The sequence below is a fragment of the Asterias rubens genome, unplaced genomic scaffold (genome assembly GCF_902459465.1).
Source record: "Asterias rubens unplaced genomic scaffold, eAstRub1.3, whole genome shotgun sequence".
In the NCBI taxonomy this organism is placed as follows: Eukaryota; Metazoa; Echinodermata; class Asteroidea; order Forcipulatida; family Asteriidae; genus Asterias; species Asterias rubens.
In genome coordinates this window covers 24,964-50,901 of record NW_022985705.1, presented here as the reverse complement: position 1 = coordinate 50,901, position 25,938 = coordinate 24,964, and the positions used below count along the sequence as shown (strand labels likewise).

General features: G+C 37.9%; 2 protein-coding genes across 3 annotated transcripts; one reads left to right on the top strand and one right to left on the bottom strand.

Annotated features, from left to right (window-relative positions):
* Nucleotides 1-5,286: 5,286 nt before the first annotated feature.
* Nucleotides 5,287-14,902, bottom strand: LOC117305854 (sorting nexin-17-like). Its single transcript, XM_033790735.1, has 12 exons — nt 14,433-14,902; nt 13,248-13,446; nt 12,357-12,532; nt 11,106-11,199; nt 10,261-10,345; nt 9,872-9,941; nt 9,037-9,129; nt 7,971-8,171; nt 7,364-7,549; nt 6,872-6,982; nt 6,380-6,442; nt 5,287-6,275 (listed from the first exon to the last, which is right to left on the bottom strand). Exons 1-12 carry the CDS (start codon nt 14,487-14,489, stop codon nt 6,171-6,173), a joined length of 1,440 nt encoding a protein of 479 aa, XP_033646626.1. The 5' UTR covers nt 14,490-14,902; the 3' UTR covers nt 5,287-6,170.
* Nucleotides 14,903-15,165: 263 nt separating this feature from the next.
* On the top strand, nt 15,166-25,869 carry LOC117305853 (adenylate kinase 2, mitochondrial-like). 2 transcript variants are annotated; one of them, XM_033790733.1, is made up of 4 exons: nt 15,166-15,439; nt 21,135-21,371; nt 24,699-24,866; nt 25,513-25,869. In XM_033790733.1, exons 1-4 carry the CDS (start codon nt 15,335-15,337, stop codon nt 25,732-25,734), a joined length of 732 nt encoding a protein of 243 aa, XP_033646624.1. In that variant the 5' UTR covers nt 15,166-15,334; the 3' UTR covers nt 25,735-25,869. The 2 variants fall into 2 exon arrangements, with proteins under 2 accessions (XP_033646624.1, XP_033646623.1); XM_033790732.1 differs by lacking the exon at nt 15,166-15,439 and adding an exon at nt 18,477-18,840.
* Nucleotides 25,870-25,938: the final 69 nt, after the last annotated feature.

Below are 25,938 nucleotides of genomic sequence, written 5' to 3'. Positions count from 1 at the left end.
CAAATTGCTGGAAGCCAGCGTTTTTATTCATTTTGTTTTAAATGCAAAGGAAAACACAAAGTGCTTTCAAAGGCATTGCCATTTGCTTATTTATATTTATGAAGATATGTTATTATTGTTTACAAAATTGTTACATTGCTGATTTAAAACACCTTTTCAGCTTTCTACATCTCATAGGAAAATATTTTTCTTTGATGAAATAAAGTTTTGCGGGAATTAGTATTCTACCATCATCTTCAAACCATGCAAGTTACATGTAAATTTGGGTCTTACAAAAAGTCCACAAACCCTTTTACATTTGGGTATTTCATGCAAGGCCCAATACCTAAATTACTGGCCCGCCTCCGGCCAGTGGTCCGCCTCCGGCCAGTGGCCCGCCTCCGGCCAGTGGTCCGCCTCCGGCCAGTGGTCCAGTGGGTTGTGGGTTACAGGGAAATATGAAACTACTAGACTCTAGCCATTGGTATTGGTTAATGGCCCAATGCTGAAATTATTGGACTGGTCTGGCCAGAAGGTATTGGTTACTGTCCTCCAATGTATGAACTACTGGACTCTGGCCAGTGGTCCAGTGTGTGTTTCAAGCCCTGGGGGTTTATTGACCACAAGCTAACATTACTGGATTCTGGCCAATGGCAGGTCCAATAGGTATTTCAAGGCAACCTGTAAACTCTATAAAGTTTGATAATTTGGTTTTATATAAAAAAAAAGTCAATTTTATATGCCTAAAAACATTTCTCATTGAATTAGACTTGAGGCGTTTGATTAATATCAAAGGTGATTGTTTCTATAAAGATTGGGGAACTACTTCTCTATTGAGGTGCGCAATTATTCACCAATAAACAAATACTTAAATTAATATTTATCAAATAATGTATATAAAGAGATGGATTTGTATAAACTGTACATTTAAGTATAAAGAGTAAATGATGAATAGAATTACACAGTATAGAAAGTCTTTGTTTTTGGTTTGATTGTTTTTGGTTTGTCTTTTCGAATATAAGGCAAACACTATAAAAGTACCCCATTTGATTTAGGTGTCTACAGACATATTTACGGAGTCAGCACCATTATTTCTTTTAGCAAAGAATGCTTTGAAATTTGAAGTACGCTTGCACAGGAACAATTCTTTTGTTATCATGCAGAATATGCGCTTCTGTTAAAGGCAGTGGACACTATTGGTAATTACTCAAAATAATTATTGGCATAAAACCTTTCTTGGTGACGAGTAATGGGGAGAGGTTGATAGTATAAAACATTGTGAGAAACGGCTGCCTCTGAAGTGCCATAGTTTTCGAGAAAGAAGTAATTTTCCACGAATTTGATTTCGAGACCTCAGATTTAGAACTTGAGGTATCGAAATCAACCATCTAAACGCACACAACTTCGTGTTACAAACAAGGGTTATTTTTCTTTCATTATTATCTCGCAACTTCGATGACCGATTGAGCTCAAATTTTCACAGGTTTGTTATTTTATGCATATGTTGAGATACACCAACTGTGAAGGCTAGTCTTTGACAATTACCAATAGTGTCCACTGCCTTTAACCTTTTAAGTTTTAGAGACCATAGCAGCCAGAAAGGGCTTGTATCAAAGTTCCCATAGAAGCTGCAAAAAACATCTGCAAAATCTAACCAACTTACTCTCGACCAATAAGGGTCAAGGGTCATAACGTTACCTGGCTATTAAAGACATTTTTCCAATGTTAACATAGTATCTATGTTTCCAAAACAAATGTGAATTTCTAGTTCTAATTATTTTTCCTACACTTTTGCAAGAGATAGTTTTTGTGTCACAAATACAACAATAAAACCATGTCTGGGCGTACATGTATGTCAATTACTTATACAGAAAGTAATGGTCTCGGAAGGGTACCGGTGGAATTTCCTGCTCATGCTTTAAGTAAATTGTTTCACACACGGTAGAAATTTTGCCCAGAAAGAGAAATTTCCAGTGTCTTAAGACATTTCGTCTGCCGGATATTCTGTCCCCCATATGGGAAATTAACATTGGCTGAGGTCGCTATCAGAAGAAGTTTACACAGTTTGCCATATTGTGGGACAGGATCTCCTGCCACACCGGTACCTAACATAAATTGTAAACAGACTGAGGTGATGTAACATAAAACCAATTTTTATTCAATATTGCTTAGGATATTTACCTGCCAAACATACTACAAGGTATATACAAATTACAAGGTATTTTGGCTGGTAAGCTATTTCTGCTTAGCAAGGTTTTATATTATTTTGTTTAGCAAATTGTGTGCCACACAGGGCCCAACTTTTTGACTGCATATCTCTGAGCTCGGCACTTTTAGAATGGTGGCCATAGAGCTATATATATTGACTAGAGCGCTAACACCCCGTTATACACGCACTAAGGTTTTGAAGCCGTGTGGGCGCATCCATGTTTATGTACAAACCAATACAAAAGCTTGAAATTTTGTACGGCAATTGTACGGCTATTTGCATAATAGTGCGTTTGTTCTTTTTTATGTGTCATCGAACCAAAAATTGCAGCAAATGTGAATGCGCAATCTGCTGATGAGCGTACAAACTGCGAGCGTCATGTGCGCCATGTTTAAAGGCGCGTATACTTTTTTTTAGTATGTCAATCAAGCGCACACGCCGAATGTAAAAGAATGGCGGCAACGTGTGTTCTCTTAAAAAAAAATCAAACATGTCTGTGCCCAGGGTGGCTTCAAAACGCAGCGCAAGTTACGCTCTAGGTTAAAGTTCTGAGGTACATGTAGCAGAGAGCCCTAGGACCAAGATACACGACCATCATGCAATAGACCGATCCATTAGGCTCCGCCCACACTGAGCACATGTAAGCAAGAATCATGAGCCTCTCCAATGCCATTCTGCACAACTCTGCGGCGCGCGCCAAGCATATGCGCACGCATGTCGGACCTTATTTTGTCGGACCTTTGGTTGCACAATGGGTTGTTATTGGTCAAAACGCAATGGGGCGGAGCTTAATGGATCGGTCTATTGGTGCAAGATATGCGGACAGATTTGCCATGGTACACATCATGCAGGGTCCTATATATTTTAGCTTGGTGGGTTCGTTTTTTGTTAAGGAGTTATACAAAAATACCCGAGTTGTATTTAATATTTCATTATTTTAGTAATTTTTCGGAAGACGGATTGTCAAAGTATTCCAACGAGCTTGATGGATACTTCAAACTGAAGTAAGTTTATAGACTGGTACCTGCTTCATCCGGAAGGATGGGATAAAGGCAGGCACTCTGGTCTTAAACCCAATGGACTTTCACTGGATAGACCATAGACATAATACAAGCAATGTATCACTGTATAGTAACCCAAACATCAATATCAGAATAACACGTAAAAACCACACAAATGTGTGTGTGCTCTCTATCTATGGGCCTCCTTGAATCCACAGCTTCAGCTTGGGATCAGCTCCGGCTAACGTGGTCCCTCAGTTTTGTTGACTATACTCATTATGCCTTCAGCAGGGATTCAGACCAGAGATTGGAGACTGATCGAGGCAGTGGATTCAAACGGGCATAACACTTACAGTATTATTTTGTGAAAAAAATAGTCAAAGGTGCTATACATCTGGGTAGGGAAGCCATGCAGGGCCCAATTTCATAGAGTAACACGCTCAGCAGTAAACATTTCATGCTAAAGCAACAAGACGCAGGACCAATCACAGAATGTACATGTGACTTATATTTGGCGGATAGCCTTATTCTGGAAAGCAAACGTTTATTGTGCTTAGCTAATTTGTTCTTGCCTTATAAGTAGCTCTATCAAATTGGGCCTCGGTTCTTTAAAGGCCAGTACCTGAGCCAAATTTCATAGGAGAGCTGCTTAAGTAGCTAAGCACAACAAAATTGTGCTTACCAAAAGTTGGTTACCAGCCAAACTGCCATGTCACATGTACAGTTTGTGACTGGTATCCTGCTAATCTCTGCTTAGCAAACTCTTTTGTTCAGCAACATTTTCTGCTTAAGCAGCTCTATGAAATTGGGCCCTTGTGTTATTTACGTGACTCGAAGTGTCACGTTAGATGTTTTGGCCATTTTTCGCTTCAGCAAAATTTATGGACAAAACATAATTAAATTGAACTCAATGTTGATATGATACAAACAGGTAGAAAGGGAATATGTTTATGTTATATACAAATACCTTTTGATTAGAATGTGTTAAAGAGACGCCAGAAATACAAAAGACTTTCCTTATATTTGTGTAAGTTTCAAGCAGGAAACACCCCCATTAAAATTACGAGCTGACAAATAGTGTGGACAGCACAACATTAAAATTGAAAAACAAATATTTGTTCAAGGTATAAAGATGGTCAAGGTAGAAAACTTCCAACAAAACAATTTTCCTTAAAGGCCTGGACACTATTGGTAGTTAGTCAAAATAATTGTTAGCATAAAAACCTACTTGGTAACAAGCAATGGAGAACTGTTGATGGTATAAAACATTGTGAGAAACAGCTCCCTCTGAAGTAACACAGTTTTGAGAATTTTCCATGAATAAGATTTTGAGACCTCAGAATTAGATTTTGAGGTCCCGAAATCAAGCATCTGAAAGCTAACAGTTTCGTGTGACAAGGGTGTTATTTCTTTCATTATTATCTCGCAACTTAAATGACCAATTGAGTTCAAATTTTCACAGGTCTGTTATTTTGTGCATATGTTGAGATACACCAAGTGAGAATATTGGTCTTTGACAATTACCAATAGTGTCCAGTGTCTTTAACAGAATGTATTAAACTAAAAAAAGACACACTTTGAGTTTCATTCAAAGTAATGAACTTTAAAAAGATTTTAGGCAGAAAAACTTGCTTAACAAAGTAATTTGCTCCGCAACAATAAGCAGGCCAGTACAACTAATATAAATTACATGGCAGTTTCACTGATTACCTGTTTCTGCTTAGCAAAAGTTGTCTATGCTAACAAGACTTTACAAAATTTTGCCCAGAAGTGAGCATAACATTATTTTATATTATATTTGACAAGGAAGATCATTTTTTTTACAAGGTTTTCAGAAATAAACACAATAATTAAAATGCAATCGTTTTTTGAGCGTTTGTAAAACACTTATGTAAGTAGGAATAATAGCGTAAGTATAATTTGCAAATGAGAGTAATAATATTAAAGATATACATGCATACTAAACACAACTGTTAAACAAATACTGGAAACTTATAAATGCCTAATTGTGACAGAACACATGCAGTGAAATCTGGACTATTCCATTACCTGAGGCAAAGCGGGGTGAAACAGAAAAGCTAGATTTCACTTTGAGTGTTTTTATTCTGTGACGAATGCACAAACCAAAGTGCATTCAAAGTGTTTTATATTACTTACAACAGATCCTTGTCAATCGAAATTGGTGCCATACAAATTTACTTGACATTCGCATTCGCAGGAAGTATAAGCAGGGCTTCAGGCTTTGAATCTTCAGATCTGATTGGTCAATCTACAGTACCAAGGAGTGTGAACTAAACATATTTCGCAATGCCTACATCACACCCTACATATTGTGCTCTCGTTAATGCCGCACACTGCTCTTTTATAAGCTATACACAAAACAAACAACTACAGAAGTCAAAGTAAATGCAAAAGAGGTGCATTTGCATGCCATGCTGATTGTCACATGCATTGCGCGCATACTCAAACAGTTTGCTTGAAGTTAAGTTTGCTATCACGCGCTCGCTAGTGGAATGCGGAAAGATAAAGCTGGCCATGCATTACGTATCCAACTCAACCATTGGCCTAATTGGATATTGGTATATATTTTTTCTGCATTCCACTTAGGCTTGTGTGATAATATGCGCCGGCTATACTCACTTTTAAAGCGTTGCGGCAGTATACATGTACATGTAATGGACAAATAAAGGATGACACGCTATGTGTGTTCCAGTATTCCACCAATCAAATGACAAGTAACTGTGAGTGTGGTTTATCAACACAATTAACAAAACTTGACTTTTCACTGCGACATAAAAGCAGCGGCAAGCACATAAAGCCCAAGTGACGCAAAGTTTGCCGTCCCTTGAATAGCCGTCTGAAAGCTCCTTCATTTATTTCATAATTAATGACAACGACATCAGTCTTGCTCACCTCATGCATACAGTGGTTCTATACAAAAAGTAAATCAGCGTTGCAGAGATTGAATTGAGGGCGCTGTTTTACAAGTCGTCTTCGCCGATACCAGCTTCGAAGATGTCGTTCTCCACGACAGACATCGGAGAGTGATGTGGTTTGGCGGACACCCCCACAGACTGTAACTTGTCCTGTTGATAAGCAAGGATAAAATGTGAGAAATGTCATCGCAGGTTCCTGCAGTTATAGCTTTGCACTTTCGAGCATGCATATTACTTAAGTATTTGAGACTTACTGAAATCTTCTTGACGGACCCCATAGCTTTAGACGTCTTAGTCGGACTGGTATCTGTAGGGCTCTGTGACGAACAAAAAGAAAAACACAAAAAGGGAAGGTTTAAGTTTGGTAATCACTCTTTAAAAATGAATGGCCCCAAAAAAATGTATCTCAGAATTTTTTTTAATTTGAGACAGTATTGCATTTTCTAATTGTGTACTTCAATATAAGGGATTACTCTGCTGACACGGCTGAGAAAGATTAAAGGAATGTTATTGGCCCAATGACTAGCCGTCGATTTCACCAAACTCTTCTTAACTTAGAATTAATCTTAGGACTTAGGACGAGTTCAGTTCTGTAACGGAAGACGTTAGACCGCATTGAACCCATCCTAAGTTAGGACGGGTAACTCGTCTTTTCTTATCGGAAGCGTGCTGAGTCGGTGGATGTGAAATGTGTTTTATAAGAACTAGTTATTATTCTGAGTGTTATTGTATGACCTACAACCTACCTGAGGAGGTGAGTGTGGGTCAATGGCTGGACTGGATGTTGATGATGCTACGATGACCCCACCATCGCGACCTTTGAACTGTCTCTCCGGCCCCTTCACTCTATCATGTGGCTGTATTCATGAACAAACAAGAAGACCAATGGTAGAGTCAGGATACCAATTAAAATCAATTAATATATCATTGAAGACACTCTGGTTATTCTCTGACTGACTATGGCTCTTTTTAGAAACCTGTCTATGGCTACAGGTTAGACTGTTTCAGTCCCAGGAGTAGGTGGCAATAGTTTATTGTAGCCTACACCTTGAAGTAGCCTTCAGTGAAAAATAGTTGGCAATGGCCCCAGGAAAAATAGTTGATTGTAGCCCACAACTTGAAGTGGCCTTCAGGCCTTGTGTGTCTGGCCACTTACAAACACAAAATTTACATTTTGTTTTGCAAAAAAGTGGCAGGCTAAGATCAAATACAACAGGAAACAAGGTTGGTTCTCTTACCCTCTTGATTCGACCGCCTCGTTTGAACAGCAATAACTCATCCACCATATCCTGTAGGCTCAGACTCATAAGGATAGCCTGGTCACTGGTTATGACTATCCATCGTAGCTTGTCTTTGCCGATGAGGTACTCAAAGGCTAGCTCTAGCTGGGATGGGTCTTCTTTGGTGTCTTCCCCTTCTTTCACCTGAAATAATGTAAACATCACATTCAAAAAATAATAAATGGTTTTTATATCTGGCTTTACACACGTCTCAAAGCGCTTCAAAAATTATTACCCCTCATTGTTGGCCCCATTTAATTCATTCCTTAAACCATCTCAGCTCTGTCATGTCTGTGGGGAGAAAACAGCCTGTGCAACTCATGTGCTACTAATCATCACCATAAACAATGACATTGTTTTGGGCTGAGCATGGACTGGGCTGAACAGAAAAGCACCAGAAATGCCAACCTTTTTGCAAAGAGGGGAAATATTTACAACAATCAGGGATAAGCTCTCCATTGCTCGGTACCAAGTAAGTTTTTATGCTTACAATTATTTTGAGTAATTACCAATAGCATGAATAGTGTCCAGTGCCTTTAAGACAAAGTATGGCTCCCTGACTTACCGATGTAATTCTCCAGCATCTCATGCGAGTTATCTTGAAGCTGCCCTCCTTACATGCACCACTCTCCAGCCTGAGACGAAAGACTAGTTCTCTATTACCAGCGCTGACTACTGCCGGTGTGTTGATGGCTGGGTAGTTTACTATACAAGGCTTAAATTGGATGAATCCATAGTCCTTCAGTGTTCTCGCAAACTGTAAATACTACAATAGAAATTGGTTTAATAACTTTTTTTGTTTATCACATAATCCATGACTGGGTAAGCCAATTTAGGGATGAACCAAAAAATATTTACTATAGTTCTGGATCTGGATAAATATTCTCAACACTCTAACTAATTAGAGCCAAACGAGAAGAAAGATGATGAAGAAATGTCAGTTTTAGATATGAGAGGAAAACCCAGAAAAGTATTCCAGGGAAAACCCAACCAGTCAAGAAGGGACTCATAACCCAATCCACTTAGTGCCCCCAGTAGGATTTGAACCGGGGTCCCAGAGGTGGAAGGCGAGTCACGACACCACTGCCAAGTTGGATCCTGTGACCTCTGTATTAATGTGCCAGCGCTCTACCATTTGAGCCACATGTATCTAGCCCTGTGTTGACAGTCTCCCTCTTTTGTAAATATCTTTGTGTTGCGCCAAAGACTGTGACCAAAATTTATGAGACCGTGACTGACCCTCCTCAATGTTCAAGACTGATACAGAGAACAAGACCTCACCATCAAGGTTGAGATCCTGACCAACACCAAAACCTCATTTCCGAGACTGAGACCGATATACCTCAATGTTTAAGACAAGACTATGAGGCCTCATCACCACTGAGACCAAACTGAGTCTTGGACCTTAAAACAAATCAGTACAGTAAACAACATCTTATAAAACCAAACTTTATATTTAATATGTATATTACCATCAAAAAGTTTTTCTCGTTCACAACTTGCACAGGGCTACATGATGATTTTGCTTTTTCCCTACACATGTTCGATACATTAACTCCCCCAAACTATATCTTTGCCTCTGCTGGCTCTCAAATGAAAATGACTGTGTACGTCAACGAACCTAAACCTACCTCTTTGCGTGAGCCTTTAGATTTCAGGGTTTCTAATCTCTTGATTTGATCTGGGTTCGCTTGGACCCAGCCTCTCTCAATATCATTCACGACCTTAAGGGTAAACAAATAAAAACGGCATTTAATAAATATTAAATTTTCATTGGGGATAAAGAATACTTTTTTTTTTTTACCAATACTGATGTGTGTAAAGCACTCCCAGAGTCCTGTGAGAAAAAAGTCACAGGCATATTACTTGGGTGGAATTTGAACCCACAACCTTGCCATTCTAGAGCAGATGTCGTACTACTAGACCACCCAGACTTCCTGGTAGCTAGAGGTAGTTCCAATCTTGCACTTCAGCAGCAGGTACCACAACAATTTAAATACTATTCATAAAACCTTAGACAGTTTCGCTATACCTTTTGGTGGAGAGCACGTCACGTGGGGGTGTTTAAAGGGTTGATAATGACCAGCTGGAGCTGTTTATAACCGGTTGTTTTTGGATACATTTGTAGGGTGGGGTGATCGATCTTGCCGTGCCATTTTGGCCCATGAATACGAGGATGCATACTACTACTACTACCCACACATCCGAAAATTGTCTCGGTCAAATAAATGCAACACACATACAGAGATCAAGGAAAGGACGTCGGCAAACAGATAATTTTACAGAGTTTTTTTACTTTATTTTGCCTTTTAAACAAAAAGGCATTTATGAGCGGGAATAAAAGAGTAGTGACTCGTTCTTAAACTGGCGGTTAAAAGCCGGTTTTATACGGCACTTTAAGAACTCTTTGGTACCATTTTATTCCCTTATTAAAAATAATAGCATATTTAACAATTAAAGGCTCACCTGCACATAAAGAAGTTGCAGTCCCACACTGTCAGCTATCAGATCATCGTCATAGTTGGCATCCCAGTAACTGCAAAAACAATATCAACGTTAAGCCATTGGTCCTGTGTTGTATAATGCACCCATTAGAACCCAATGCACATATCGAAAATAACAGGGGTTCGCCCTGGTGTTCATGGTTGAATTGGCTGCATTGTGCCACAGAACCTTGTTAACCACTGCATGGTGCTATGTAAAAGGAGTAAGTCTCATAATTCAAACGTAGTCCCACATACCTTGCTGGAAAATACTGAATGTAAAATACTTGAGCGCCACTGAGAGACAGATATATATGAGCGCATTTATTATTATGATTATGAAATTTGCTAATTCTGACACATCTGACTTACTTCTTTCTCAGGACAATCTTGTTCTTGCCGGCTGCCGACTTCAGTGAAATAAAAGGGGACTCAAAATCCTGAAGTCTTCTGACAACTGCAGGAAAGAGAAGAAAAACAAAAGTTAAAACTTCAATTCTAGAACCCTGGCAATGAGCTAAAAGTAACAATACGCAGCTATGGCTCACAACATCCGACTTGTGAGTTAGTGATCTCCTGTTGCAATGCCCTCTATTTTGGATGATTACCGACGCAGACCTCCGTTTTGTGGGAGGTGGTAAACTGTATAGTATTCAGGGACAAGGGAGAATGCTGGAAGGGGTTAAACAGATTTTATTATCCAAGAAACTATCAAACTTTCAATATTATTACTCTTTAAACTTTCTCAACTCCCTTGGGAGCACACCAAGCTGCTTGTTTAAACAATAAGGGGCTAAATAATCCAAACACAATATTACTCCCCCTTACAGGTTCCAATTGGACACTTTCTGAACAGAACAAAAATTAAAAATTCACAGATTTCCAAATAACTTACAGGGGTTTACAGAAGGTAATGGTGAAAGACTTCCCTTGAGATATTATCCCATGAAATGCTTTACTTTTTGAGAAAACATTAAAACAATTATCAATTCTCGATATCGAGAATAACAGATTAATTTTAAACACATGTCATGACACAGTAAAACGTGCAGAAACGAGGGTAGGTTTTTCCCGTTATTTTGTTCCGAAATTTTAACAGGTTTGTTATTTTAAAAGTTGTGATACACGAAGTGTGGGTCTTTGGACAATACTGTTTACCGATGTTGTGCAATTGCTTTAAGAGAAGCAATCATGGTTAAGGGCCAATAAGTACTTACTTGTTCCCCGCTCATCGTCCTCATCTTTCTTGACAAGAAACAAAGCAAAGTAGAAAACCAAGTCACTCTTGAGACCTATCTCAGAAGCCACTGCCTGCACCAGACCCATGAAAGACAAAAATGCATTTTTTTATTTGCGCTTTTTAAACTTCTTAATCTTTGTAAAGTCTTGTTCATACTGCCTGCGACTGCAAATGCGAATATTGACGTCATACAAATAATTCAACTCCTGGAAAACATTTGACTGTGAAAACAGCCATGTGACAAAATTTGCTTTGCATTCACATTCACAGGAAGTATGATCAAGGCTTTGTATTTTCCAGTGAGTAGACCAACTATTCGGGACCACTTACATACTAGACGGTTGCATATGGTGGTACAACTATGGACTGAACAAACCAATTGCTAGTGTGTGAACTTTTTGAGGTCCATTGAGGTCCAACTACTATAATTTAACCACAACAATTAAAATCAGACAATACAGGAAGTGTTTGATCAGACATGTTGATCTTCCGTTGTCCGTTACCTTGGACAAATGTGAAACCAGAATTTGGGGAATGTTGGGAAGTTAGATTAGTAGATTACCAATAAAGTTGGGGATAGGTTTGGCATCAAAATAACCACTGGACAAATTCAGTAATTTTACAGTGGGCCAGTAACCCACTGGGCTTGAAATAACCACTGGACCACTGACTAGAGTCCAAGCGTTGGGCCAGTAGCCGCTGGACCATTGGCCAGGGTCCAGTAGCTTGTGCATTGAGCCCTTTTTGAGTACACTCGTCTTTCCCGGAACATGTTTCCTACTTGGAGGGGTGTCTTCTTCCACAACACATAAATTTAAATAATTATCGGCTCAATGCACAAGCTTGCTCAGGGAACCATACCCACAAGCTTTGCTTCTGTATGGGTCCCCCACAGTTTCACGAATGTCAATGCTTATTATTCATTTAATTAATCTTATCAAACAACTATTTATTTCTTAATTTCCAACTTACATTGTCTATGATTTGATACTGATTGTGATTTTGAAACTGTGGAAAGTTGGGCCAGTAGCCGCTGGACCATTGGCCAGGGTCCAGCGGCTACTGGCCCAACTTTCCACAGTTTCAAAATCACAATCAGTTCGGTCCCGAATAGTTGGTCTACTCACTGGAAATTGCACTTTAGGCCATTAACTAAAACCTCCCGGACCACTGACCAGAGTCCGGGTCACTGGACTCCCTTCCTCCCAGCAATGCATTGATTACTCACCTCCAGTACATCATCCGTTTGATCCATCGACATGATATTAACTGTAATCTTGTGTCCATTCATCAGAAACACGTCTAGTTTAGCTTCCACTGGTTTCTCTTTCCGAGTTTCTTTCTGTGCACTCAATAGGAACCCATTGAAGAGATCACTGTTGGCTACTCGTTGGTCCTGACTCACTGTTAGGGGCAAAAAATGAGTAATTATAACCAACAGGCCGGAAAAAAATGAGTAATTATAACCAACAGGCCGGATACTCAAATACAAAAAAGGTAAATGCCCTTGTCATTGCCTTGGTGCGTACAATCCCATTCCTTTGGATTTCTCTTACTAGGACTCAGGAAAGTACCGAGTAACAATTTCATAATGAGCGTATACCTTTGTTAATTACTCCAATTTATATAATTTACCACTTATTATTATTATTTAGTTATTATTATTATTATTATTATTATTATTATTATTATTATTATTATTATTATTATTATTATTATTATTATTATTATTATTATTATTATTATTATTATTATTATTATTATTGTTATTATTATTATTATTATTATTATTTATAAATAACATTTATGACCATAATAACTTACTTGGTGAGAAGAACTATAGCTGTTCCCCAAATTGTGCTTTTAAATAGAGGGGTTCAAAAATAGGTCAATCTGAGAAACGTTTCTCAGATTGTGTGTTCCAATTATGTATTATTCTTTCCGTACTGCATGGACATGACCAATCCAGATATTCGGTGATCTCAAAAACACTAGCACTTAAAAATCGTATTTTCACATACATTAAGTTTTTATGTAAAACATGATGTTCTACATTTAAATAGGATTTAAAAAACAATAGCAGTCAAAAGGTATACTTTGCCTCAATATTCATTCTTACCCAGTTGAACATATTTTTCCAGTTTTTGACGCCTCTCTTCAATATCTTGTTGATTTAGTGATAAAATCTTCTTGGGGGGAAATTTCTGAGCGCCCAGAAATCCCGTTCCAAACTCTTTCTTTATTTGTTCATTGAAGTCATGTAGCTGTGAGTAGCGCAGTGAGCAATGGAACACACCGTTCACATGAAGATTGTAACCCTGGATTTGAATGGCAAAGAAGAAAACAGTTTGTATTTTAAATAAAGAGAATTTCTAATACACAGTTTTAATAAAGAAAAGTTCTGACGATCAACTATTATTATAAAAACTCATATAAAAAAACCAATACACAGTAAACTTACAAAGAAAACCAAAGTGTCTTTAGGTCTATTTTGAAACTTTCCAAAAGAAAAGGTACAGTAAGAATTGAGAAGTTGATTCCAGAAAACACGTGAAAAGGCCAAGTCCAGTCATTAAAGGAACACGTTGCCTTGGATCGGTCGAGTGGGTCTTTAAAAAGCGCTTGTAACCATTTTTAATAAAATGTATGGGTAGAATTTCCTAGAATTAGAAAGATGTTATAAAATTAGAACACAAACACACCTCAAAATTGCACGGTTTTCCTTTTACTTTGTTGACTAACACGGTCGGCCATTTATGGAAGTCAAACTTTTCACTCCCATAAATGGCTGTCCGTGTTAGTTCTCAAAGTAAAAGGAAAACTACGCAACTTCGAGACAAATTTGCGTGGTGGATCAATGTTTTATACTTTTATTATTTAAAACATCTTTCCTACCATATGCATTTTAATTGTTATAACAAACGGTTATTAATTAATTTATACATATAAAATTTATAAACGCTTTGTAGACCAACTCGCTCGATCCAAAGTAACGTGTTCCTAGCCTTTAAGTTTAAGGTCGCAGTCCAGGCTGGTTGGAAAAAACTTCTGAACAGAAACTTTGCTGATCAGTTAAACTTTTTGCAACAAGTTCTCTTCTCCCTTATTTTTACTTACAATTATACTACACGGTACACCACTAGACCCAGTAACTGGGGCGCTGTACTCCTTTTTTCGAATTTTGACATTATCGGGCGCTGTACTCAAAAAGGAGTACAGCGCCGGTTTAGTGCACCACTGAAAATTCCAACCATTATTTATAATATATTCATTCAATATTCAATAAATCAATTATTTAACTTACTGTGTAATTAGAATTTCCCTCACTGTATGCCTGGGTGTCTGGGATTGAGAAATGCATGGTTGACCCGTGAAGAGGCTCTCAGTCCTCACACTGAGTCAGTTTCCTAGCTCTATGGTCAGTTCAAGGCCTAAGATTCTCAGAACACTTTCACTTTTTACGAACAGCCTGGACCAGCTGGCCTGACCACTGTTGCCCGTCACGCGTCTCTGACCCCGGGCGCCCGGCTAGCTGCAATCTCCAACAAAAGCACGGATTTCTGATTGTATGAGGGTCACAGCACGGATGAACTGCAGGATGGATCAACACAGCCAGATAAAGTTGCACAAGACAGTCCAGTTTAATGTTGGTGTTCAACTGACCCGGATACATGAATTCTGAATTGAAATGCTTCCTTTTCCCTTATTGAAATGAAAACTTCGACTATGATAATATAACTTTCCCGTCGTTCCAGACAGGAGGTCGTCGCGAAACCCTCCCACTTTGTTATGATCCCATAAAACTGTCTATAATTATACACTTTGTACCAAATGATTATTGTAAAAAGAAAAGAAAAAGTAGATAAATTATAATACTTATAGCTTTGAACATCTTTGGAAATATTTTTATGAAATAATTATTTTGTATTTTGTGAACAATGGAGGTTTTTAACTTTATGTTTAGGTAAGTTTCTAGGACGAGGCAGTTGGCCAGGTCATCGGGCTGCTAAAGGTCGTACGCGTGTACACATGGCATTTACTGCAGGATCTTGTGTGTTAGCAATTTGCCCGCAGTAAAATTAGCCGGTAATTTTTTAATCAATACACAGTAATAAAAAGTGCTGTTTTTTTTAGTATCATCAAGTTTATCTGCCATCCTGTACTAGTATTCTAAGTGAGAAAGAGTTGTAGATTCCTCCTGCCACAATGCCACCCGTTCCACAAGCACAACCGGCCGCTAAACCAGACGAAAGTGTCGATGGAGTGAAGGCAATTTTGTTGGGACCGCCTGGTGCGGGGAAAGGCACGCAGGTAAGAAGATTATCCCGGGGGCTGGGTCCATTGGCTCGGGTGGGCGGGCCAGCTGGGGCCAGCTGGGCCGTGTGGGACAGAAAACTTTCCATATCCTGCTATCACTTTTCTTTACTAAATTTTAACAAACTCAAACTGTAGGTTTCTATATATTCTATTTCATTTTATTTATCTCAGTTTCACCTGTCACTACTGACTTGATTTTGAATGAGAAATAATTTAATTATTATTAATTAGGCCTAATTGAGCTTGGTTTTTTAAAAAGTTGATTATTTTATTTAAATGATTTACAAATTTTTAGTTTATAGGGGCTTATAAGTTAGGGGCCTAAATTTGATTTATTTATATGGAATGTTTTAAAAATTGTTAAATGTTAGTGTATGTTTTAATTCATATTTTTCATATTTTTAAATTAAATTATGAATGAAACCTAGTGAAAATGTTGTCGATTTGGCGTCTTGACTTGACCCTATTTTTTGTTCACATTGAAAACGTTTTGTCATTGATTGCGTTAAAAATATCTGGCGGGGGTTGTCTGTACGTCATTAAGGACGGTCAGTATACTTTTATGTTGGATTTTCTTATTTTTTTTTTTTTAGTTTAAATTTTGTTTGAAGTCCAATACAGTGTTCAATTTCACCATCTTCTCTTTTGCCATACACTGCTAGTTTTTTATGTTAATTATCAATTGTTTTATTACTTTTTTTTTGGGGGGGGGGGACTGTACCCGATCATAACCCTACTACCCCCCCCCTCCACCTCCCAGAGTGACGGCGCAAAATTGTTTGTTTGGAGCCTGACGTTTCGACTCCTTTCTGGCTTTATTTATAGCTTTTTGGAGAGGCTATTGTCTGCAATTGAGTTCTTATAAAGACTTGGTAAAAAGAGAATATTGTACGCAGAAAGCATTTCAAAAATTACTGAGTATAAACAAAAAAAGTAAATATAAAGTGAATATTCATCCAATCAACCTATCCTAAAAATTATTACTTAAAGTTAAAAACAAGTTTTTATAAATAGCCCCAGTGAAGTAGTGAGTAAAGTTAGTAGCTAGAGGGCGACTTTGTGAGGGGTGGCTTTGACAGGGGATGACGGAGGACGCTCGGGGCAACTTTGCTGGGGCGACTTTCTAGTGAGAACTTTGTGAGGGTCAACTTTGTAAGTGAGGGGCAACTTTACTAGGGAGCAACTTTTCTGGTGGGAAAGTTGACTAGTTTCTGTTCATTTAACCCAAATCCTCCTATAGTGTTTCTTCAGAAGTAGAGAGTTCAAAGGTCAAAGCTCTTGTAAATCCTCCTGTGACAAAATGTGTCAAAATGTATGAGCTAGATCAGCTAGATGTTTGGCATACATGTAGGTAAAACTCCAGCTGATTTAGCTCAATACGAAGGTTCGGGCCATTTGGGCAAGTCTTGCAGGAGTCCCCTGCCACAGAAAATGTCTGGCAGGGCCATTTCTGATACCTGGGACTCCAATAGGTTTGTTCATCAGGCCCTTGGGCCCTACCTATACCTCCTCACTAGCCCCACGACAATAACACCCACCATAGTATTTTCTAACATGGGCAGCCGCATTTCCCCTGGTCTCCTGATCTAAAAGGCCAAACAACAGCTTTAGACAAAGTTTTATCCTTGTGCAAGTTATGTATTGTTTGTATCAAGTCTTATAAAAAAAAATACAAAACCCTAACCCAAAAACAAAAACTTTAATCTTGCCAGTGTTTTAACTAACAGGAATTTCCTTTCAATTAACTTATCCAATTATTAGTTCACTTTTTATCCTTGCTTTCATGTTTAGTTGCAGCACTCACAATTTCCATACACTATTGGAGAGTCCTACATGTACTTGTACATGAATGATTATTGGACACTTCAGGTGCTTTATAATAATTTTTCTTGAATAATCATTTCCTGCCCAACTGAGGAAGAATTGACAAATACAATGTAGGGGAGACTGCCAACATTGGGCTAAACTGCTCAGTTCAATGGAGCACCAGCACATAAATCTGGAAGTTGCTGGTTGAAATCTGGCTCTTGAAAGTTGTTTTACTGTTCCACCCCAGGTTTAAAGATTAAAATTTACATTTTATTGGTTTTGGGGCATGCTAGGCTAGTGAGTCAACAAGCATGATTTACATCATATTACATTGTTTGGTAACATCATGTGAATGTCGCTTTGTGCAATCTGTAAAACAAACAGTGTAAACACCTGCATTCGGGTCTCCTACATGTGAATGTGTATTTGTCCATTAACTTCACCTTTTGGCAACAGCTCCCATTGGTTTTGTCATGGAGCTATATAATGGTTTGTATACACTTTCTAATTGGGGACCTTCACCCAGCCGGGGACACTACATGTAAATGCACCCTTTTGTTATTTAGTTTCTGTACCAAGGTTTGAATGTGTTACTGTTAGGTACTGCCCCAGAATACGTGTATTAAAGGCCAAACCAGTCAGATGTATGTTAATTCACTATTAAACAAATAAACTGTACATTATGACACTTTTTAAAGCCATGCCTGATTTATTAAACTTCATAAACAAAATTATGTATGTGAACACAGATGGTTTTACAAAATAAAACCCAGATAAAATAACAAATTTCAGAAACATTCTAGTTGTTTTACATGAAATTTTCACTGGTTGGTGTCATAATGCACAGAAAAATGCAAATTCTACAAATTAAAAAACCTTTAATTTAACATTCAGTGATTTTCATACGTATGACTGTTATAAAAGACAGAAATAAATTAACAAAATTCAGATAGACCCTACTTTTTAAGTATGTATTTTATAAAAGCACTGAACCAAAGAAGTGATATTAATTACATACTTTTAAAACCAATTAATTTTTAATTACTCCATTGTAATGTTATCCAGCAATGGCAATCATTCCTCATCAATATGAAATCGGGCTCCCCATACTATCAAACCACATCCCTGGCCTAGATCACATACACATTTAGACATCATGTACAATTGTATAGTATGGCCTACATGTACATTGCAGTAGACACCCTTGACTGCATGCATACCGCACAATCTATGAATACCAATCCGCATTGCTGGCTAAAAAACATCTGCACAGGGATGTAGTGGAGTCCTCATTCCAATGCATCAATTCAATGTAAACCCAATAGACTGTGTGCTGGGTAATACAGTAGTGTAGGGTTCGGGAGACAAGAGGAAGTGAGTGTCATTGATATTGTGTCATTGTTAAGTGACAGTCACTGATACTTACAATGGCAGCGGTGCCAGCTATTAAGGGCCAACATGGGGGACCAGGACAGGGACCGGAGGGTGGGATGGAGCAGGAACACCCACGGCATCCTCGCCCTGCTACAAGGACTGGGGTTATTGCTGTACTATTGGGGCCGCCTGGGGCTGGTAAAGGTGTACAGGTACAGTTGGACATGTTGGACGAGGGCACGGCTCTGATTGCTGTCAGGCTTTCAAGGAATATTGTAAAATTTATAAAATTCCTGTATTTTTGTTGAGCTAAGGTTTGATTTTATTCATCTTGGATGAGTTGTCAGTATGCCTTGATAATTTGTATTTGGAGATAACACTTTGCTTCCAGATAATTACACAGTAATGAGTAACACAGATAATATTAATCTTTGCTCTTTCTTCATGTGTTTGTGAAATCTTGAAGTAAATGTGTATACTGTCTTACTTCTCATTAAAGTCCCAGGTACTTGTACATGATGAGGAATGAGTTATAGGGCCTATTATCAGTTATGTTAAATACTACCTGCGTACATGTACACAATAATACTAATAGCTATCTACAAGTACATACTTCCTTCCTTGGAATTTACTACACTTGTTTACATGTAACTGTACTGCCATGGCTCAATGCACATCAAAGGATCTAATACCCCACCCTTGATACACAGTCATGTGCATAATGTGCCATGTCTCTCCTTACAATGCCTTAATAACACACCTTGTCAAAATCTTGAATTTGCTTGGATAATCATTGAGACTGCAGGGCTCGTAGCTCAGAATGTTCACCAGTGACCAGAATTATTTGTACAATACCTATATCAATTTAAGTGCACAATTTCATGAACTGTTTTGATTTGAACAAGCACTTAGAGGACCTACACTGTACATGTAGGCTAAAATTAATCAATACTCAACAGAATTGCTGTAGATTGGTTAAATAATAATGTTAGCTACATGTACTCTTTCACTGTTAATATTGTGAAACACCAATATTATGTATTTTATCATGTGAGGGCGATATCGAAATAAATGTTTTATAGAATTGAATTGAATTGAATTGAATTGAGATGAATTGAGATGAATTGAAAGATATTATCAGACTAAAACTCAACATTTGAACATGGTGCTTCAAAACAAGTTTTCACAAAAATACTAATCCTCTGTCATGAGTAAACTCGCCTGAGGCTAAAATTATTTATCTTAAAGGCATGTGGTCAAGTTCAAGTTCAAGCACTGCCTACTACACTGTAAAGTGTAACTGTTTTATGAGATGATTTATACACCATATTGAAATGGCATGCACATAACACATTCAATCAACACTGAAGGCTACGTATACTTCCTGTATTATTGCCCTTTTTTAGGATTTGAGCTTGTGTAGCCTTGTACATACATGTAATTGAATGTGAATTTTCATTGTCATGCATCCAACTGGATACAACAACCCGTGTGGTATGAGTTTTTAGTCGGACGTTGGTCAAAATATTTGATCTTGTTACCTGGATTGGAGTCACATTTTTATCTTTTATTTTGACTTGAGTCTAATTTTTTCATAACTCGGACACTGCAGTCTGCACTCTGGTCACAATCAATGACACTAACAATTTTCCATTGGAAGTGCAAAATAAAAATGGCCTTGGCCGGTAAGCTTGGGCGATATCTCGATAAAATCGAAAATTGCTACAGGGGCCTACCATTTCTTAAACGATTACCATATCGTCTTGATTTTTTGTTAATCGAATTATCCGCAAATCGTGGTTTTGATGAAGTATCAGGATTTCTTCCCTTATTGAGAGTCTTGCAACCACAAGGGTCTGTTCTGAATGAAAAACAATAACATCAAAGACTTTAGCACCCAGGCGGGCGGAACTGCAGACCACAATGGGATATCATATTACACAAACCATAACTCATCCACAACTGTTTTATGAATGAGAGGTCACCCCATGTGCATTATGGATGCTTATTGGTTAGCTAGAATGAAATGGGCAGGATATACACACATATAAGAACATGCATGTGCAGTAGACACTTTAAAAGACACTTTATGTGTGTGTAACTCATAGAGCTGTAACACCATGGGTAGACAGCGTACACCTCACAGATCCATACCGCGATTTGTTTGGTTAGAAGTATTAGAATTGGGCATAGTAAAATGTCAGACTTTTAGACTTCAAATATAAATCGTGATTTAATCGAATATCGTGATACTTTTTGGACCATACGTGTATATCGTGGGATAATAAAAGCAATATCGCCCAAGCTTAATGGCCGGTTCCTTCTTTTAAGGCATTTTACCCTTGGTTATTAGAAAAGAGCACCTCTTTATGAGGTAATTTCACCTGATTCTTGAGGATCTTTTTTGTCAGACTATTTTAGGAGAAAACCCTTGGTATTTGAGCATTTTGTTTTAATTATCATTAATTGTTTTTTAATATTACCCTTTCTCTCTACCCAAAACCAGGGTCCTATGATTGCAGAGAAGTACTGCGTGTGTCACTTAGCAACTGGCGACATGTTGCGAGCCGTCATAGCATCGGGATCGGACCTTGGCAAAGAGGTCAAGTCTGTGATTGACAGTGGGGCATTGGTCAGCGATGACTTAGTGGTCAAGATGATTGACAGTAAGCTGGACACAGCCGAATGCTCTAATGGTTTCTTATTGGATGGCTTCCCAAGGACAGTGGTTCAAGCTGAAATGGTAAATAAATAGGGTCCAATTTATGGTAACTGGAAAAAGTTCCTCTTAACTCAGTGAACGATTTCCTTTGTATAGCAAAGCAAAATGCTATGCAAGATGTGTCAGTTGCTGCTCTCAAAAAATCACCATTTGCTACTCAATGTAACCATTCAGTGTGCACAAAAGCGCTGGATGAAATCGTTCCCTGTAAGCTTGGGCGATATCACGATATTATCAAATATCGCAATACTAATTTGGAAACAATTTCGATATCGGATCAATTTGGTTTTAATCGCAATATCGATATATCGCGCCAGATGAATAGGTCATTAGAACACCTCTCTTATGCTATGACTGTCTCTTCTACAACTTTCACTGAGAGTTTGAAGACTGATGATGTCAAATTTAATTAATCACGATTATATCGAATATCGCGATATATTGTCGGCGATATATAGTGAATAAATTTAATCGATATCGCCCAAGCTTAGTTCCCTGTAACCAGTATAAGCGGATTTCACAGGTTAGCAGGTTAACTGCTTGTATAATTCTATATTTTTATACTGAATGTCCCTTTTTATCTCTTCTTAAAGGAACACGTTGCCTTGGATCGGACGAGTTGGTCTATAAAAAGCGTTTGTAACCGTTTGTTATAAAATGCATATGGTTGGAAAGATGTTTTAAAAGTAGAATACAATGGTGCAGAATACCAGTCATCTCGCCCCCCAGCAAAGTCGCCCACAACAAAGTCGCCCCCAGCAAAGTCACCCACCACAAAGTCGCCCCCTCACTTACAAAGTCACCCCCCTGTCAAAGTCGCCCCTCACAAAGTCGCCCCCTGACATAGTCGCCCCCCAAGAAAGTCGCCCCCGACACAGTCGCCCCCTAACAAAGTCGCCCAAGAAGATTTCACTAAGTGAGGGCGCCCTTTGTTAACGTTTTAGATTCAACCATTGGAGATTCCAGGCTTGGCGAATGCTCTGTCTTTTCGCTAGATAACTAATTAGCTATTTTCTTTTTTTTTATACTTTGAATTGGCCTTCTAATATTATGTAAATCTGTATCGAACATAGACAGTTTTCTGAATTAAATTAAGCATGCCAACCATTTAAGATTGTATACATAATTATTGCTGTGCATAATTTTTAATCCATACCGGAAACATATTTTTATACCCAATATTTTTAGTTAATATTTTTAATCAATTTGTTTTAACAACAAACAATTGTTATGACTAAAATGTGATTTTGTCTGTAGGCCTAGTGATCGACTTAGGGTTTTAATTAAAGTAGGCAACCTGGCAACTTATCACAACAATAAAGCTTCAAGAACTTCAAATAATGTATCAAAACACATCAGTTTTAGAGTTAACATAATTTTATTCAATTAAACAACATATAGACTATAAAAAATAAGGTTTTAAATATTAAAAAAAAACCAATTAGAACTTCATTTAAAAGCAAATATGTAACCACCATAACTTTTAATAAATTCGCGAATAATTACCATTGCACAAACATTTGCTTCAACATGGAGGGGAAAAAAATTAAACAAATTGAGTTTGAAGTTTACATCAACAAAAAACAAATAAATAAATGCAAATAAAAACAACCCATCAGTTACACGGAAATAACAAATATTTAAAAAAGTTTGAAGTTGGAAAAAGTAGTACATGTAGAACTTTATTTAAAAACAAATAAATAACCACAATAACTTTAAATCAATCCGCGAATCCGCGAACTTTTAATAAATCCGCGAACAAAAAATTAGAACTGTATTTAAAAAAAACCAAAAAAACACAATTACTTTTAATAAATCCGCGAATGCTTTGTCTTTTCGATAACCAATTAGCTAGTTATTTTTGCAGCATTTTATACGCAATTATTTCTAGTGGGGGTGACGCGCGAAGCGCGCCATCCCGCTAGTGAATATTCCCCGCTAGTATAACTAGAAGATCACCGGAGGCTCGTAGTGGTGTGGTGATGACCAAGCATAGATGAATCACACTGGATTCACCAACTTAAGACAGTCCAAACTTCTCAAAATAAACACTCGTGAAATAATTTTCCATCACCCTCAGGTTCACTTCTGCTTGATAATTTATTTGATGTATATATATTCCGTACATAAAATGTAAATAACCTGTTACATGTATATATATTATTTTAGTGTTCTAATTTTTAAAAGAAGCTGCTACAACACAAAGATTAAACACGCTCAAACCCGTCGTGCACGCTCAAAATCCCGTAGCTTTCCTTCTGTAACAGCATGAAGGGGCCTACATTTCGTCTTTCCCCAGTGCTAATAATTGTTTCAAACTATTCGAAAGCGCCCTCACTTTTGTGTACATCGCTCAACCATGCACTGGGCGACTTTGTTAGGGGGCGACAGTGTCGGGGGGTGACTTTGTTGTGGGCGACTCTGTCAGGGGGCGACTTTGTGAGGGGAGACTTTGACAGGGGGCGACTTTGTAAGTGAGGGGGCGACTTTGTGGTGGGCGACTTTGCTGGGGGGCGACTTTGTAGTGGGCGACTTTGCTGGGGGGCGACTTTGTTGTGGGCGACTTTGCTGGGGGGCGAGATGACTGGTTTCCGTGCACACACATTTGCCTCGACCGTGTTAGTCGACGAGGTAGAAGGAAAACCGTGCAGTTTTGAGGCATGTTTGTGTGGATCATTGTATTCTACTTTTACAACATCTTTCTACTCATATGCATTTTATAACAAACGGTTACAACTGCTTTTCAAAGACCAACTCGACCGATCCAAGGCAACGTGTTCCTTTAAATTGTGGCATCAGGAGATTAACTCGATAGTAATTTAGTTTACTTTTTTACAATCCATCAGGGGTGCTACTTTTTTTTGTAATTTTATTGAATGTTCATGTTTTTGTTTTCTTACTGTTCTTATTGTCTGTGCTTGAATTTTTGCCTGTGAAATTAATAAATGAAAAGAAATGAAAAGCAAGGAATTAGTGTTTTTTATGCATACCTGCTTCGTCTCACTAAGTATCATTTGCTTACCATAGGAAGAATATGGGGACAATTTGTAAATTAAGGGCAGAATTTGGCAGATTCTTTGATTTATTTTGGTTTGATTTTGATTCACTTTGATTTGATTCGATTTGACTTGATTTGATTTGACTTGATTTGATTTGATGTGATTTGTTTTGATTTTGATTCACTCTGATTTAATTTGATTTGATATGATTTGACTCGATTCGGCTTGATCTGACATGATCTTATAAATCTGAAATCTTATGTGATTAAATTTCATTTCATTTTGATTCAATCAATTTGATGTTTTTATTTCATTTGATTTGATTTGATTGGATTTGATAATCTTGCAGCTGGATAATCTTCTAGATTCCAGGAAGACTCAGCTCGACTCGGTAGTGGAGTTCGGCATCGATGACTCGCTGCTCATCAAGCGAATCTGTGGTCGATTGATTCATCGAGCTAGTGGACGAAGTTATCATGAAGAGTTCAGTCCACCCAAAGTGCCTATGACTGATGATGTAGGTACCCTGATGCTCAGCCTAGCAAATAACAACTTCATGTTTTTATTTTTTACATTAATGTCTTGCCTTAGGTATTTACTCCAATATTATGACCATAAACTGACTTGGTATAGAGCACTGGAGAGCTGTTGGTAATATACAAACGTTAGAAACAACTCTCATTAAACATGTTAAAGTAGTTCAATTATAGAGAAGACCAAGGTTTATAAGATAATCTAAAATGCAAGGAAAGTGAATAGTTTTGTCAGCAGGTTCGTGTAAATTATGAAATATATTTAAAAATTGAGAAATGGACATCAATTTGGTGCAGGGGGGTGTCTGGTGGGAAAAAAAATCAACGACATGCTGGCGCTCTACCAACCTTGCAATCTAGCCCTACATGGCGGTCACTTAGTCAGTTTTCCTTGTGTTTATATTTTTGATAGTTGAAGAAAAGAAAAAAATATGCAACCGAAGTTGAGTTTTCTATAAATTTTAATTCTTTGTTTACATGGACAATACCAGTTAAATGCATGGCTGTACTTTTGTTTGAGTGAATTTGCAATGTTCCTATAGTTCAAATCTTGCATTTTGGGGGCAAGCCGCTTCTTTCTGCTATTGTCTCTAATAAATTAAAAATTAGGATCATTTCAAACTGTTGCAGATTACCGGTGAGCCATTAATGAAGCGTTCAGATGACAACGAGTCCACGTTGGTAGCTCGTCTAGCGACGTACCACAAGCAGACGGCTCCATTGACTGACTACTACAGGAAGAAGGGAATCCTGGAGACGATCGACGCTTCCAAAGCACCCAACACCGTCTTTACAACCATCCAGGCGATATTCACTAAAGCAACTTCCAAAGACAAAGTAATGTTCTTATAACTCAAAGTATACCTACAGAATATTTTCTATAGTCATGCAGGACCGATTTCATAGAGCTGCTTAAGCACACACAAGTAACTAAGCGCAATTACATTTTGCTTACCAGAATAAGGTTACCAGCCAAATTACCATGTCATATGTACAATTTGTGACTGGTATCCTGCTAATTTCTGCTTAGCAGAAACTTTTTCCGCAATATTTCCA